The sequence below is a fragment of the Puccinia triticina genome, chromosome 3A (genome assembly GCF_026914185.1).
Source record: "Puccinia triticina chromosome 3A, complete sequence".
Lineage (NCBI taxonomy): Eukaryota > Fungi > Basidiomycota > Pucciniomycetes > Pucciniales > Pucciniaceae > Puccinia > Puccinia triticina.
Genome location: NC_070560.1, coordinates 2,414,179 through 2,427,152, shown reverse-complemented (window position 1 = coordinate 2,427,152; position 12,974 = coordinate 2,414,179). Strand labels below are relative to the sequence as shown.

The 12,974-nt window shown below is 49.9% G+C and overlaps 2 protein-coding genes across 2 annotated transcripts; one reads left to right on the top strand and one right to left on the bottom strand.

The window, feature by feature from the left end:
• Positions 1 to 6,941: 6,941 nt before the first annotated feature.
• On the bottom strand, positions 6,942 to 9,245 carry PtA15_3A288 (uncharacterized protein; the record flags this gene model as incomplete). Its single annotated transcript, XM_053167241.1, has 5 exons — positions 6,942 to 7,005; positions 7,095 to 7,599; positions 7,690 to 7,770; positions 7,878 to 8,131; positions 9,004 to 9,245. 5 exons carry the CDS (start codon positions 9,243 to 9,245, stop codon positions 6,942 to 6,944), a joined length of 1,146 nt encoding a protein of 381 aa, XP_053018478.1.
• Positions 9,246 to 10,603: 1,358 nt separating this feature from the next.
• PtA15_3A287 (uncharacterized protein) lies at positions 10,604 to 12,562 on the top strand (the record flags this gene model as incomplete). The annotated part of the gene is made up of 2 exons (XM_053167240.1): positions 10,604 to 10,910; positions 11,091 to 12,562. 2 exons carry the CDS (start codon positions 10,604 to 10,606, stop codon positions 12,560 to 12,562), a joined length of 1,779 nt encoding a protein of 592 aa, XP_053018477.1.
• Positions 12,563 to 12,974: the final 412 nt, after the last annotated feature.

Here is a 12,974-nt window from a genome sequence, read left to right as displayed (position 1 = left end):
AAAATAGGCTATGTAATTCTTATTCTGTAACCAGGGATGCAAAGTGACAATCTGATGATGGACAAAAAGAATAGGCCAAAAGGCTCTACCTTTATGGTGAGGGGACAACAGGTGGTTCTGAGACAAAGAGAAAGATGGGAAAAAGGGTACAAAAAGCCTTGAACAAGGGGACAAGGCAACAAACCAACAAGGCATCTACTACATGGCTTGGGATGACATAAGAGGAAACAATAACCATGGTGCATCAGCCACCATGCGTCTGAGAAAGAGTTACGCCTTGTAGGAATATAGAGGAGTAATATGTAATGAGAACTCAGGGTCTTTCCTAATATTCTGACTCTGTTTGATGGTGGAATTTCTCCCACTTTGAACCTGAATTTGTACATATTCTATTACCCATTGTGGAGGGCCATCCATGAAAATGAATACTGAAGAGTTGAGGCGCCTTGTAGAGATGATTTTAGGCTATTATGAAGTGTCTGTAGGTGTGGATTACATGTACCAGAGTGATTTCTAGAGGGTGTTGGGCGGTGATTCCTTCCTGGTGAGTGTCTGAGTGATGTAATAAGGTTTTTATTAGGCTCACCACACCAGACACATATATTCTTGAAGAAGGCCAAAAGGGGTCATTTCTACCCACTAACCATCCTTTATTCTCAGAGTTCATTCTACTTGATGGAGTATGGGGCCAATAATTCTCTCAAAGAGAACTTGAAGGGGCACCTCAATCCGGTTCTGGCATGTGATTTAATTGTCTGCCTTTTTCTGTGTCCATGAACAACTGACTGAAAAACTTTTGCCTTGAATCAACAGCACATACCATAAGTTTGAACACACAGGTGGTCAATCATGACACAGGGACAAGAAGCAATGGTGAAAGGCTGCACTGCGCTAAAAAAAGCGCCCTTTTTAGCGCAGCACAGCGGGTACCCGCTACGTGCCCCTCCCAAAAAGCTGTAGCGCAGCCATAAAGTGCTGCGCTACAGCTAAATTTAGCTCACAGGCGCTTTTTCTCCAGGGGAAAAAGCGCAAGCGCAGCGCAAAAAGCCACGCTTTTCCTACAATGGGGGGGTTCAAAGTTGACTCCTGCACTGTTTCAGGACCAAAATTCAGGAAAAAAATGGACCTGAATTCCTTCCTGGAAACCCAATTTCCTTCACGAGGAGGGGATGCAGAAAGGGCCTTCCTGAATCAGGAAACACCCCAAATTCCTGAATCCATGGCCTCCAATAGAGAAAAATCTCTTTTGGACACACCTCATCAGATCCATGGCCTCAACTGACCGGTGTAAGACTCAAAAGTGGTAATGAAACCCTTTTGCTGAATGGTGAAGGGTATGATGGAGTTGCAAGCTCTGCCCTTCTGTTATCAGTCAACAAGACCCACCAAGCTCAGCTTGGCAAGTTTTATTAAGTGATAGGTCTGGTCTGTTCCAGATGAAATCTGTTTGACTGGCAACGTGTAAGCGTTTCAATTACTTTGTTATAAGGGTTGAATTGTTGTTATAAGGGTTGATTTATTGTTATAAGGGTTTTAGGATTTGAGTGTGGATGAGTGTTGGGTGACTTGTGAGTTCTGGGTGAGGAACTGGGGAGCAGGCCACTGGGGGTGGAGAGAGCTCCTTTTATAGACAAAAGGGGAGCCCCTGAGGGGCTTGTGGGTTAGGGTTTCAGCTAATCTAGACAACAGGGTGAGGGATTTTAGCTGGTGGGAGTAGATACAAATGATGTCATAACCCCTCAGGGGCACATGAATGGTGTCAGAATATACAACAGAACATTCTAATGCATGCATGAGGTAACAGTAGACTGCATGAGCTGTCATACAGGGGGAATTAGTGTATACACAAAGTCTGAGGCTGCAGAAACAGTGTAAATGATGTCATACTATGTATATAAAGGAGTGTATGTAGTTAATATGTAATGAGTGTAGCCTGACAGGGAGATGTATGTTTGTATCCTGTGATATGTATAAGTGTACTACTGTGAAACTCGGGTTGGGGCAGATGACAGCTGGGTTACTGGGGCTGGCCGTGTGATATGTGTCCATGAGGTGTAACTTCCACACTAGAGGGGGTCCAGGGGTGCTTCCAGTGATGGCTAGGGGTGAAATTGGCCGTAGAATCCATTTCTGGGGTCCATTTGATGGTATCTTGAGGCCTAGTATGAGTAATTATGTGGCATAGAAAAAACTTTTTATTTTTCCACTTTTCCGTCTACCACACCGGTCATCAAGTCAATAACAGATGCAGTCCACAGAATACTCCCACGTACACCCCACTCAATGACCACAGCTCACTTCAACCAATCCCCACCACTCAATGACCCGATGACCCGACCGGGTCATCGAGTGGTTACTCTCCACTTGATGGCCAGACCCGGTCAGCGAGTGGACACCCGCTCCACTCAAAAATAGGCTCGGCCATCAAGTGAAGTGGGTATCCACTCGATGACCAAGTCAATCATCAAGTGGGTGTGTATCCACTTGATGACCCAGTCCGGTCATCGAGTGGATACAGACTCCACTTGATGACCGGATGACCGGGCCATCGAGCGGATGGTACACACTCCACTTGATGGCCCGGTCACCCAGTCGTCGAGCGGATACACACCCAACTCGATGGCCCGGTCATCCGGTCACCAACTCCACTCGATGACTGGGTGCCCGGGCCATTGAGTTGGGTGTGTATCCGCTCAACGACCGGGTGCCCGGGCCATCGAGTGGAGTGTGTACCATCCACTTGATGACCGGGTGACCGGGCCATTGAGTTGGGTGTGTATCCGCTCAACGACCGGGTGACCGGGCCATCGAGTGGAGTGTGTACCATCCACTTGATGACCAGGTGACCGGGCCATCGAGTTGGGTGTGTATCCACTTGATGACCGGGTAACTGGGCCATCGAGTGGTTGGTACACGCTCCACTCAATGAACGGGTGACCGGGCAATTGAGTGGATGGTACACACTCCACTCAATGATCAACCCGGTCATCGAGTGGAGTCTGTATTAAACCAAAGACTGGGTGACCGGGCCATTGAGCACTCGATGACCGGGTCAGGTCATTGAGTGGTGGATTATTGGTTAGCCACTTGTGAATTGACGACCCAACCGGGTCATCAAGTGGGGTTTATGTACAAATGGACAGTGTTGACTGGCCATCCAATGCAATTGATGGCCGGTCTGGACTCTGGGCCAGCCATTGGTGAGATGGGCAAGTTTTGGACTTACCTTTTTTCCTGCTTGTGTGGGTCCTGAATTGAATCCCACAAAATGGGGGATTCAAAGTTGCAGAAAGTTCTGGAGATTTTTGGCTGGGACTTTTTTTTCCTGAATTTAGCTCCTGAAACAGTGCAGGAGTCAACTTTGAACCCCCCCAATATAGTGCAGTGCAGCACAAAAGCGCTTTATTTGCGCTATCTGAATGCTACATGCGCTTTTACACTACAAAAGTGTAGCCCCACTGCACTACAGGTTGCTCCCAAGGGCTACAGGCGGCCTTCCTTGTATGTATGTATCAATATTCATACATTATACATACCCCTTGGTCACCCACGGCCGCTCATCTACACCCATCATCTCCGCCGGTCGGCGGTACCACTTCTGTCAGCCTTAGAGTCAACACAGTTGACCTAAAACTGCCTTTTATCTCCATTTTATACCTAAATGTGCTCATATCTTTTTAAACTTAATACATAAGGTTGTTTTGACTTCAGATTCTGATTTCTCATGCAATTTTGACCCTAGTGTTCACTGATCACTTTACAATATCTCTACTCCTTCATAGAGTTTGTGGTTTGTGACACACATGCGCAGCAGCGCCATGTAGTCGCGCCTGAGTGCTCCCAACCACATGTACATGTGTGATTATGTCATCCAGCTTTGAAAATTTTCAAAGTCAGGATCCCCCATGCAGCTGGAGGATCCACAGACTTCAGCACACCAGAACCACACCCCAGATAACCCCAGGATCACCACCAAAGAGTTTACAACACTCCCAGTATACCTACCGTCACAGGCGCCTAGGATATTGACAGTAAGTAACCTCTTTCACTGAACCTTTTTTATCTCAGAGGTACAACTCTGTGTCTTGCTTGATCTGCTCTTTACTGCCAGCGGTGGGCAGATACGTTCTCCAAATGGATAACTCTGAGGGTAACGTAACCTTTACAGTTACATTATCTGCTAGTTACAGATATCTAATTTGGAGTTGCGATATCTCCTGCAGAAAATGGGCTCCATTTTATCTAGTTACGTTCCCTGGTTATTTTGAACAAAACCAGTTACGTTACATTTTTTCCCAGATTTGGGTAACTTTGGTGTAACTTTCTGGTAAAGGCCCTGATTTGTGGTTGTTTTTATCAATATGAGCGAGCTGTTTGCTCAAGTTGACACTAAACAACCACATAAACTCAGTATGCTGCCAGGAAGCCAGATTAAAAGTTGTTCAGAGTGAGGGTTGAACCCACAACTTTGAACATCACTAACCTCAGAGAGGCAAGCCTTAACCAATTATAAGCTAAAGACACAATACCAACTCTCTCTTTTACTCAATAATCTCAACCCCCTTTACAAAAAGCCCCATATCAAAAAAGTTACGTTACCAAAAACATAAAAAATCAGGTTGAAAAAAAAGTTACTTTACTATACTTTACTGCCCAAATTTTGTACGTTACCAAACTGGCCAATTTGGATAACTAAAAAGATGTTACGTTATCCAATTTCACTGCCGTAACGTAAAGTAACATATCTGCCCACCGCTGTTACTGCTGGCCTTTGCCTCTTCTTGATCACAGGGCTGTCCCTCCATATCTGCTGGCCTTTGCCTCTACTTGATCACAGGGCTGTCCCTTCATATCTGCATTCTTTTTCTGTGGTTTTTGCAAGAAACAGACCACATAGGTTTCCCTTTAAAGAACCTTGACTATCCAGAAGGAAGCTAAAATCGGGTGGGTGGCAGGCACCGACACCGCCTCAATGTGTTGGAGGTGTCGGGGTGATGCCATGGGCTATAGTTGTTGCCGCATTGCCTACACCCGGGGAGTCCATCCACGGGGAAATCACGCGGATTTCACGAGGACTCCACGTGGTGGCCGTGCGCGAGGTTGGACCAGCGGCTGTTGGCCCACACGTTCACGGGGTCTCCACCAACTGGGCACGGCGAGGAATCCACGTGGGTTTTTGGCGGGGAATGTGGATTCCTCGTGGAATCCGCGTGATTTCCCCGTGGATGGACTCCCCGGGTGTAGGCAATGCGGCAACAACTATAGCCCATGGCATCACCCCGACGCCTCCAACACATTGAGGCGGTGTCGGTGCCTGCCACCCGCCCGACATCATGTCGTGGCGACCTGACTAGGACGTGAAGATGCAGGCAGATGCCCATCCTCCAAAAAGCACCCGGACACCCCCGAGGGAATGCCTGTCTGTGCACGAGCGCACCAGCACTCAACGCCCGTACAGTGCGAGCGTCGCGGGGATTGCCGCTCAGATACTACCAGGATGTCACAATACAGCAACATCCTGGTGATGTTGGTGTTAAAGGCATCACCGCGATGTTTGCGTTTGACCGACATCCACCGGGGCATCAAGCTGATGCCGACCATCTCCTAACATTGCCCTAATGTCACAGGGTGTTGGACTGACATCTTGGCAACACCAATGTCAGGGTGATGTTAAATATCCGTCCGATCGCACCGGTGGTGTAGTGAATTGCGTTGGAGAAAGGGAATCTGCATGGGCCCTATATCAGTGTCCATGGTAATTTTCAGTGGTGCACAAAGACTGTCAAACAAATAGCCAGAAATTTGAAGATTTGCAGATAATTTCATCATTTTTTATCTTTTATTCTACTTGCTTTGTAATTATAATGTCTTTTTCATCTTTCTCCTTGAGTCCTTGACCCTCTGAGCTCGCACAAGAAAAAAAAAATGGAGCCTACACAGTCCTCCTTGTCCCTCAAAAATTAAAAAATGGTGTGTCAAAAATTATAGTGCACCCACTGTACATTATGGTTGTAGTGTGCTTGAAACCAGCTGCAAAAACTCTTGCAGCCCTCTCTTGTGCGTGGATCACTCTGCAAGAACAAGACTCATCTCTAATCCACTGACTCTCAAAGCTTATCCCCTTCCCTGCAGTACATTAACCATCCTTGCCAAAATATCAACAAACAAACCATTTTTTTTCACATCAACACAACCAATAAGAGCCTCACTTACATTCTTCCAACTGCAATTCACACTTTCATTTGTTGTATTCAACTGCTAGGAAATACCCATTTTTATTGTTTTCTCTGCAGGAGGGACAGTGTTGACATCCAGATATTGGTCCCAAGGGATTCCAATTGAGATTATCTGTTGTTTCACCCCCACTCTTTGCTGCACACAACCTGCTGGTTAAGTCTCTCTCTCTCTCTCTTTGGAATCTAACAATGATAGCAAGTATTAATAAATTTCTCCTTATGTTTGTCTCCCTTCCCCTATCTAGCCATTTCCTTCACAGATACACCAACATCAACCCTGGGGAAATGCTTATTGTTGTAAGCCCAACGTATGTATTTGCAAGTCGCCTCGCGTAGGTGAATCTGCTCTTCGAAGGTTGCTAATGTCCGAAAAGAAGCCTCTTCCTTGATTCCCGCGGCGCTTTCTTCCCTCTCGCCCCCGCGTGTCCCCCGAGGTTGCTATAGTCGATCATCCTCTTTGAGGTTTTATGACTAGTTGTCCTGCAATAGAGCTGCAACGTGTTCTTCATAAATTTTCTGGTCAAAGGGTCTGGGAAGATGAGGTCCTGTAGGATTTTTGGCGATGATGCCAGCGACGGATTCTTCATACCAATACCCAATCAACTCAATTACGGTCCTAAGGTGAATATCTGGGTAAGGGTTTTGATGTATGCAGGATTCAGAAAATGCAGGAGACACTGCTGCACATTGCTTTGGAAGAATCCGTCAAAGTTGTTCGGGAGGCGCCCATAGCGGATTTGGCCAAGTAGTGGCCATCTTTTCGGGGTTCCTATGAATAAAACTGCGGAAAGCCATTCAATCACATCCATTTGTGGCCTCTCCGTCTCCCCAAACATCACTTGATCTAGTCCACTCAACCTGAACCAATTGTGATAAAAGAAAATACTTTCGGCGATCAAGTCAGCTCTTTTGAAGAGGGTTTCTTTCCGTAGTGCCCTGATTTCTTTTTTGACGTTGTAGAGTCTAATCTGGTATTGGAATTCGGTCTGCGTAAGTGAGTTTTGCAGCTTGTAGATTCTGATTGGTAAGATATTTGAGTCTGTTGCTATCGGCTGATAGTGATTTGGTTTCAAGATGTTCATATCCACCAGTTGTTTTCTAAAGAGTTGTTTGAACCGAGGATCTTCATGACGTTCTTCGATCGGAAATTTATTCTCTGCGAGTTGATAAACGTCCGTCACATGTTTCCTATCGTTATATAATTCCGCGAACGTATTCCACTTGAATCTCTTGGGCCTTTGGAGTGGAGTATCTACTTCATGTGTTGGTTCGTCTCTTGAGTGTTTCCCTAGTATGAATCTTGAGCCTTCCCCCCGTACAGAATGGGAGTTTTCGTCCTGATTAACGACTCGTGCAACTGGTTCTAGTTACATCCAGGAATAAACGTCGAATATATAATCAGCAAGGCTAATCAGCCAAAGAAGTGTTGAATTGAGACTGCGCTGGATCTGACCTTGGAGGGTATTCGCATCATTGACAATCATAGAATTCTCACGCTCTCTTGGTGGCGATGCATCACTTTGGGCTACTGTTCCTAAACGGTTGGAGAACGTTTGGTCCATCCAGCTTGCGAAATCAGGGTCTACAAGGGAGTTTTTGCGTCAGCACTGTAAAAACAAATGGCGCGTGCTAAGAGCCCACCATCTAAAAGTGAGAACTCTCCGTGCGTATGAAAATGATCATCGAAAAAACGCGAAGGCTGAGTTAGAAAAGTATCATGGGTCAACTCCTGAGCAGCGAGCGTTCCCCGTTCAGTATAAGGCTGAGTTGTCGAAGGTAACCAGTCTTCAACCAAATAATCGTCGATGTTTAACGGCTCTTCAAATCCAACTGCGGCGGCCACGGGCGGCGTTGCCAATGCAAGACAGAGACGGTAGACAAGTACGGTGCGAAGGCTGATCAACCATGGCCATTCCAGAGTCATAAGTATCGGAGAGTATAAAGGCGAAAAAGGGATGAGAAGTTGGCTTGAATTTGGAGTGGGATGCTAACGGCGGGCGGTGGAAGCTGGTCAGTATCGTTCGTCAAATGCGGAGCACTCTGGATGTCTACAGTACCAGACCCCAACTTGATCTGAAACCATCTTCCGTGCATTCTTTTCCGTTCTTGATCCCTCATCAATGTTAACATGAAACCCACCCCACCCCACCAAGGTGACTTTCTAAAACAAGTTTTATATTTTCCCTGGCTGGTAGCCGTGCAGGTTGCGCCAAGAAACCATGGGGTGAGCTCTGGTGTGCAGGTTGAGTTGGACAGTCAACCCGGAGATGACACAACAGTCCCTCAGACTCTCTTCTGGGGTATGTATACGTCTCTTTACTTCTTACAAAATGAACAAAGACACATGGTTGGAGGGGTCTTAAGAAAGCATATCTTGGAAACTGAAGAAGAACAATGTCACAAATTCAACGAAAAAGAAATTAGGAAGAAAGAGCCAACTGACATATATGTAAATGACAAAACATTTTGTGATTAATTTTGTGTGAGTTCCCCCAATGTTGTGAACACTATCATCAAACATACTTTCCAGGTGAGCCCCACTTGGGTGCTCACAAGGGACATAAATACATAGAGAAGGAGATGTGTCGACCCGCACCGCAGATGTCGGTTTTAGACCCAAAAAAGTCTGTAATATTTGTGCGGGGATTTGGGCTCTAGATAGCTCTATTTTAGATCACTTCTGGGAGCCATAATTGTTGGTTTTTGGACGACCGCCGGCTGATGACGACTCATCCCTTCTTCGACCTCCCCAGGTTGTGATCTTCACAAGCTCCTCAGGCCTAGCTCCACCACTCTCAAAGACCTCCCGCGCATCCCGCCGGGGCTGCTGCCGACATTACAAAGGTGTAGATCAGAATGCGCTGCTCCAACAAGATTGCAGGGCGAATGTTGATGGTCATGAGAGGTCCGGGCGGCGTTTTGGGGCCGGTATTCCCGATCCGGGTCGCGCAGATGGCGGCGCTGGCGATAAGGATGGCGATTGTTATCGAAGCTTAACACGCGGCCCATGATCAAGCAGCTTCCAGCAGACGATGATGTGCAGGATTGATGATGCGTTGCCGCTTCCTGCTCGACGAGAATCCTCACCCACAATCGAAATTCCCATCCGCCCTTTTCCCCCAACGAATGTGTATTCGCAGTGGAGATAGTTTCTTTGGGTTGGGATTTTACTGAACGAGTGCTTTCTGGTGATGCTGTCCTCAGAAAGATGGTGCTCGATTGCAGGGTTGAGGCTGGGATGGAGACTCAGCCCCAGCTTCGAGCTGAGCAACTTGGGGTTGTTCGATGACCGAGGCTAGCAGTTCCCTGTTGATCGGAACCCTTAATGAACTGGTTGCTGCTGGCCTCTGCTTCTCGTGAAGTGGCGAGTCTTCTCATCGACTGGCTCTCGAAGCTTGTCCCCCCCTGCCAGCCCAAAAACATCCAAACTACTTCGCCACATCCTTGCAAACATCAATCTCACTTTCATACTTCAAACCATCCCAACACCCGTCCAGCTGCCCTGGCAAACTGCTAGGGAATACTCATTCTGTCTGCAGGAAGAGCCGCCATCCTCATCCACAGATTGCTCCCAAGGCCTTCCGATCGAGCCCATCCGTCGGTTCGGTCCACACACCCCGCTGGGTGAGTCTCTTTCCAAGCTATACATAACAATAACAACAATAAATATATTCATGACTCGCTTTCTATCTCTCTCTCTCTCTCCCTTCGCAGATACACCGTCAGCAGCTCTGGGACACGCGCCGTCGTCGCACTGTAGGCCCAATCTGGCCCTCAACCCATCCTCGTAAGTCGTCGTCCAGCCTGGGTTGATCCGCGCTTTGGAGGTTGCTGATGTCCGAAAAGAAGCCTCTTCATCGATTCCCATCTCTCGCTTCCGCGCCCACCCCATCCTATCTATCCTTCCTTCGATCCCCCGATCCACACACACCTCGTCGATCGCGATGACTCATTAAAAAACCCTGAATCTCCACCACTACCCACCGGCCCTTTGATGAGCAAGGAATCCTGCCGGCCTGCTCGCGACTCCGCTTCTCTGGCTCGTCTTCACTCCGCATCGCGCTCTTCTTCTCCCCTGGGCGTTGAGGCATAATCCAGTGGGCCCCCGGTTTTCTTATATTTATACGAAAAACATATATAATGTATATATTCAAGCCTTCCCTGTCTTGAATCATGACAGATTGTCAAACGAGCCCACCTTCTCATCAATCCTTCCCTGCCGTAGGTCCCCCCCGTCTTGGCCGCTGTGGAGATTCAGCAGCGCGTCTTCTCTTGATCTAGAAGCAGAAACCAAACAAAAAAACTCTATATATATATAAATATTTAGTTAAAAAAGGCGCTGAAAAATCCTCCCGTCTAGGCGGAAGATGTCAAACAGTACCATCCAGTCCACAAACCATGCTGGTCATCCGGGCGAGCGCCCGTTGAACAGATCTTCAAGCCTGCACTCCTCCCCGCCCCATACCACAGAGCATCAGCATCCGCAGCGTGGCCCGTCGACGCTTGACTATCACCAGGCGCAGGATTACAACCAGCACCAGCCCACCTCGCTCGCTCTCCACCAGCAGCAGCACCATGACCCCCATTCCCTGCGTCTGGAAAGCTTCGACCAGGGCTTCCAGCTTCCGAGTACCCAGGCTCTGGCCTTGTTGCCAATGCCTGTCGCCTACGAAGGTGCGTGTCTTCAACGGCCTCTCTGTCCTCCATCCTCTCCGATTCTTTCCGGCCTGCGTAACAGACGCTGTTTGGTGCGTCTTGAGCTGGCCGGATTGCAGCTGCTTATGAGCAACAAGATATCCACACACTGATCCATCGTACTGCTTTTCTCCATCCGGCGCGCGCGTCTGTCTACAGACTTCCAATACGCGCTTCCGGCCATCGAGCCCGTCGATCTACCCCTTGGATCCAGTGATCTACAGGCCAGCCATCCCGACTCAGTATACCAATCATATCCCCACACCAGTGGTTGCGGCGCGTACGCGCAGGATTACCAGCTCTCGTTCCCCAGCAGCTGGGGCATCTCCCCAGGGAGTCGAGACCAGCTCCCGTCACCCCACCTCACTCAAGATCCGATCCTCAGCAACTTCTTGCACGATGCACTTGCCAATCAGCAATCTAATCTATCCGCTTCCATCCAGGCCCCGCCGCCGCCTCCTGGCCTCATCGAGTCCATTAACCCTCCTGCCTCCAATCAACTATACTCCAGCCATTATTTCCCTTCTTCTTGCGTGTCATCACACAGTCTGAGCCACTACCCCCCGCCCAACCCGGCCACGCCGCCGCCGCTGTTCGACGCGTCCGAGCAAGACCTACTCTCGTCGTTCCTGAATATCCTGGGAGAATCGAATGGGGAATGCGAGTTTGACCCGCAAGGGATGCCGGAAGGCATGCCGGTGATCGGCGAGCTGAAGCGCAGGTTGGAGGGACGCGGGCAGGAGGGGGAGGGCGGGATGAGCTTCGGGAAGCGGGAGATGGAGGATGCGGAGATGGGTCGGGCGGTAGAGAGTCGGCTGAAGCTGACGGAGCCACCGGAGGAGTACGACGGCCATCCTCACCTCCGTCGGCCGTCGTTGCAATCCTTCCAGACCACCTCGGGCTCGCTCTCCAGCTCGTCCGACTCGCATCTGACCTACCCGGAGCCCGATGCCCAGCGCCGCAAGAAGTTCAAGCCCTCCATCGACCCGCTCGTCCAGCCCGGCCATCTCCCCGAAGTGCCTCTCCACATCGGAGGCCCGGAGCCCGAGCCGGACGTCGAGATGCATTCCTGGACCCGCATCAATCCTGAGCCGGCTGTTGGCGAGTGGCCCGGCCACATCCAGCAGCCCTACCCGCATCCCGCCCCCCCACCACCACCACTGGAGCAGCACCCTTCGCCCGTCTTCCCATCCGACGCCACCGGCCCCCATGATCCTCCCCCTTCGGGAGAGACGGACCCGACGCGTCGACCGGCGAAGAAGGCCGCCAAGCCGGTCAAAGCGACGCACATCGTGTCCGAGCAACGGCGCCGGAACGCGATCCAGGGCGGCTTCGGAAGCCTGGTGGAGATCCTTCGCGCGGGGGAGTCCCAGTCGGGCATCTCCATCGCCACGCCCGACCCGCCTCCGCCCGGCGCCTCAGCCACACCCATGTCCGCCCAGAACATCCCCAAGAAGCCCAAGACCCGCGGCCGCGGAAGGAGAGGCGAGATCGAGACCGGCGCCAGTAAGTCCGTCGTCCTCGAACGCGCAGCCGAGTTCGTCGTCTGGATGGCCGACGGTAACGCCGCCCTGTCCTCCGAAATCTCCCGTCTCGAAAACATCCTCCTCAGCCATCGCATCCAGGTCTAGCTCCTCTCTTCTCCTCAAAAGGGCCCCCGTCGGTGTCGTCCCCTCTCCGCCGTGCTCGGCGTTTCCTCTCTCTCTTTCGCCTGACTGAGGCTTGTTTCGTAATTCTTCGCTTTGCTTTCTCTTCGTCGAGTCTCTGTCCATCTCTCTCCACCAGCTGCCCGGCTCCATCCCGCAGTCGTAATATGTACCAACGCCCGCCCCGTTCGTTCTTTTTCTTTGTCCGCTCGCATCCCGCTGTTTCCGTTTCTTTTTCTTTTCGCATGGTAGTGTGTGGTTGGGTGGGTGTCTTTGGAGATCGGGTGGGGCCGCGCCCGGGGCGGCCGGTGTGCTGTAAGGTGCCGTGGTGACATCGGTTTCGTATCTCCCAACCTGCTTCGTTCTCGTTGTACAATCTATGGTTCGCCGCTTCTTT